Source organism: Solanum tuberosum, unplaced genomic scaffold (assembly GCF_000226075.1).
Source record: "Solanum tuberosum cultivar DM 1-3 516 R44 unplaced genomic scaffold, SolTub_3.0 scf00034, whole genome shotgun sequence".
NCBI lineage: Eukaryota > Viridiplantae > Streptophyta > Magnoliopsida > Solanales > Solanaceae > Solanum > Solanum tuberosum.
The window spans coordinates 127,730-131,969 of record NW_006238962.1 but is presented as its reverse complement, the minus strand read 5'-3'; the positions used below and the strand labels follow the sequence as shown (position 1 = coordinate 131,969).

The window sequence follows — 4,240 nt, the reverse complement described above, 5'->3', positions numbered from 1 at the left end:
AACATGAATTGCATAAAAAATATTTATTTATAAAAATATCCTCCACAATTAGGATGGAAAAGATGTAAAAAGGAGTTTTGAGGGGTAATTGAGTTTTTAACCATACTAATGCATGTATTGAATCTCTTTGTGTTACTAATACCTAAAAATCAATGATATTAGTAATACATTCTTTCATACACAATAAAGTGTATAACTAATGCGTGCAGATAAGATACTACTAATACACAAAGTTAATGCGTGCATTATTTTTGCTAATACACTTTGCCGACACCACAAGACTTTTGTTGGCTAAGTCAAAAGTCTTCTTAGCTGTATTTTGTACGACCTCATTAATGTAGGTTACATTTTCATGACTTTGAAATTGAAACATGATAAGAACATAAAGACTATGAATAAATAGTGAAAAGAATTGGTGAAGTGTTGTTCTTCATTAAGTTGAGAATTTCCCTATTAGTTTTTGGCAATTGTATAACTAATATTCTTCAACAATGTCACACACTTCTTCTTCCAAAATTCAAAAGTACGATGCTTTTCTGAGTTTTAGAGGTGTAGATATACGTAGAACATTTGTGAGTCATCTCTATAACGCTTTAATACAAGGAAGAATTAATGTTTTCAAAGACGATGAACGTCTGGAAACTGGAAAATCAATTTCTGATGAACTACCAAAAGCCATAGAAGAGTCTAAATTTGCTATAGTGATATTTTCTGAAAGTTATGCATCGTCAAAATGGTGTTTAGACGAGCTTGCACACATCATAAAGTGTCGAAAGGAATTCGACCTAATCGTAATTCCTATTTTCTATAATGTGGATCCATCAGATGTGCGTCATCAAACTCAAACTTTTGCTGAGTCTTTTTCCAAACATGAGGAAAAATATAAAGATGACATGGAGAAAATTCAAAGATGGAGGGATGCTTTTGCGGAATCTGGGAAAATATCGGGGTACCATTTGCAAAATTACAGGTAAGATTACTTTTCCTTTTCTTATTACTCTCTGACAGTTCCAATTTAAGTCTCTTAATTTGACTGGAAATGAAGTTAAAGAAAATAAAGAGATTTTTTTATCTTAAACAAAGAATATAGAAAAAAGGCACTCTCTTGTGGACAAATCAAAAAGGAAAGTAAAGACACTTAGCTTCCATATGGACATGAAATCCCAAATTATATATTATTTCTTTTAGAAAATTTGAAATTTCATATCATGAATCAAAATTGCATGTGCAAACACAAATTTGAAATAATGATTTCATATCAAATATCCATATATAAGCATAAACTGAGTCAAAGGGAGTAGTATTTTTTTAGCTTTGCCCTCATGGGTAATTCAAGAAACATAGTGTCTTTATGGTTGTGCAAGAATAATTATAAGCAATAAAATAAGGCATAGAATATAATAAAAGAGAGCATACACTAGGGTGCGAACTCTAATCTTATATTCTCATTGTTTCAATTTATGTGACAAATTTTCTTTTTAGTTCATTCAATAAAAAGAATATTACATTTCTATAATCATATTAGATTAGAAATAAGGATATTCGTAATAAAAGAGAGTGACCTCCATGGAGGACAAGATGAAGGAAGCAAGACCGAGATGGTTTGGACATGCATATGAAAAGGAGATGCACAGATGCACCAGTGAGGAAGTGCAAGAGGTTGGTTATACAAGGTACGAGGAGAGGCAGAAATAGGCCAAAAAAGTATTGAAGAGAGGTGATAAGATAGGATATGACCCATCTTCAGGTTACTGAGGACATAACCCTAGACAGTGGCGGATCCAGGATTTAGACTCCGTGGGTGCCAAATAGACTTATCGATTAAATTAATTTTATATTTGATTAAATTATTCGTCTTTTCGATATAAATTAATTTTAGTTCTCTAATTTTTCTTAAAAGAACGTGTGCAACAATTTCCTTTTTCTTAAAAAAACGTCTTTCTCAAAAAAAGGTACAAATGGGATTCGAACCCGCAACATCAGCCTTCTAAAGTTGCCCTCCTACCGTGGCACCACAAGCCAATTTTGTTCTGTGGGTGGCACGCTTTATATAAATATAAATATTATATAAATATACCTATGTATATATAGAGTTTCCGTCGAAGTTCGGGGGTGGCGTGGCACCCCCACACTCCTTAATAGATCTGCCTCTGACCCTAGATAAGAGGATGTGGAGGACACGTAACTCATAAGTGCAATATGAAAGTATATAAACAGAGAAAGTACTGCAACATTACACAATAGTGTTGGGTTCATAACAGTTGGTGTTTGTCATTGTCATTATACTAGTATTAATTATTGTAGTTCTTGTTTTTGTTATTTTGATTAATATCGCACTATTTTGTTGTTACTTGTTATATTTTCATCATTGTCTCTGTTTTCTTTGTATCTGCATTTGTTGCACTTGAGCCAAACATCTATTGAAAATAGCATCTCTATTTCCACGAGGTAGTGGTAAGGACTATGTACATTCTACCCTTCCCAAACGCCACTTGTGGGATTTCACCGCGTATGTTGTTGTTGTTAACTTTAAAATTTCTCTTTTACCCTTAAATAATATGATTTACAATCACATAAATGTTTAAGGTTCGTTTAAAACCACAAATTTCACTAGGTATTTTCTTTCTTTAACTTTGTTTCATGTCAAACAATGTCACATAATAAATTGAGACGAAGAGAGTATTTGATTTCTAATGTTTGAACTATTTTCATTGTTAACATTTAGGGATGAGGCAGATTGCATCAAAAAGGTTGTTGACAAATTAATGTCATTATTACATATTGAATCTGATGACCATTACAACGACGATGTTTTAAAGGGCCCTAAATCTCCAATTCTTATTGATGGAGGCAAAATGGTATTGTTTCTTTTATAATTTGAATCCTTTTAGTGAAATTCGATATATATAATTTATTTTGTTATTTTCGTGAATATTAGAATTGATTTGTCATTTATTCGATATGTTTTCTAGTTTCTGATGTTTCATGTTTGTGATTTGATCTGTCGAATAGAGTTTTTCGCTGGATAAAAAGACGGGGAAGAAATGTTTTATGGTAGCAGCAAGGGGACTTGAAATTGAATGGGGTGGTACACCAGAGTATTGGGAATGGTTATCTCATGTGGACTCAAGGTTTTATATATTTGTGATTCCTTTTTATTACTAGAATAAATTTTGAAAGGATCTGAACTATTACTACATGCCTATAATTATTGAGCAATGTGAATTTTTTTTTTAGTTTCGCGGAAGTGGCTAAACTCAAGAGGGTTTGTTGGCTTGATATTCGAGGCAAAATTGAAACTCGAAGACTGTCGAAAAGAACCAAATATGTTGTTTATCTAGTGTTCAAATTGGAAAATAAATGGCATGGCCTTGAAACTGCTAATGCAGTCGTTAGATTTGTTGATTCTGTGAGTGACATTGACGCAGAGCAACGAGCTAGTGTTGTACATTTTGCAGGACAAGGACCTAAAGAGACGCTACCCTTTAGAAGAGGTGATGGATGGATGGAATTAAAAATGGGAGATTTTTTCAATGATGCAGGAGAAGACGGAGATGTAGATGCACGATTAATGGAGACTAAACATCTCGGTGATAAAAGTGGCCTCATTGTTCAAGGAATGGAGTTTCGTCCCGAATGAAGAAGAGAAGAATCCTTCTCTTACTATGACCTTTTGTTCAATTAGTACTTTTATATATGGCCTTTCTAAAGGAACGTATTGATCGAGATGATTGAATTTGATTAGAAAATGCGCGTAAGTGGAAGAAGAAAGCTGAGGAGGCAGTTGCAGAACGCGGTTCGTCAGACAAAAATATGAAAGCATTTGTGGATGAACTGAAAAAAATCCATGCCAAGAAACAAGTAGAAAATGTCTAGTTTTGTTTAACTACATTCATTTCAAGTGTATAATTCAATCTATGGGATGTAAATCGAGTATGTTGTTGTTGTTTTTCTGCTTTCTATAGCACGTTTCTACTATTTGTTTATATAGCATGTGAACTCTAACAAATGGAAAGTGCCTGTTTCAAGAAAGCGGTCGTTCACGTCAAGAATAGAGGTCTGTACTTTCTTTTCCTTTTGTTCATCTAGATTGTGTTGGTGTTCAATGTACCACTTGTCTAGTCTGATCTATGCGATCCTACATAGAGTACAAGATCGAAAAGAATGCATTGAATGGATGTCTGGTTATATGTTTGAATATAAAATTATATGGATAAGCATCTCTTTAAATTAGAAATAA

The 4,240-nt window shown here is 33.2% G+C and overlaps 1 protein-coding gene across 1 annotated transcript; it reads left to right on the top strand.

Annotated features, from left to right (window-relative positions):
* Positions 1-392: 392 nt before the first annotated feature.
* Positions 393-4,036, top strand: LOC102592863 (protein PHLOEM PROTEIN 2-LIKE A8-like). Its single transcript, XM_015306556.1, has 4 exons — positions 393-970; positions 2,726-2,858; positions 3,013-3,131; positions 3,238-4,036. The coding sequence occupies exons 1-4, from the start codon at positions 492-494 to the stop codon at positions 3,638-3,640; spliced, it is 1,134 nt and encodes a 377-aa protein (XP_015162042.1). The 5' UTR covers positions 393-491; the 3' UTR covers positions 3,641-4,036.
* The last annotated feature ends 204 nt before the right edge of the window (positions 4,037-4,240 follow it).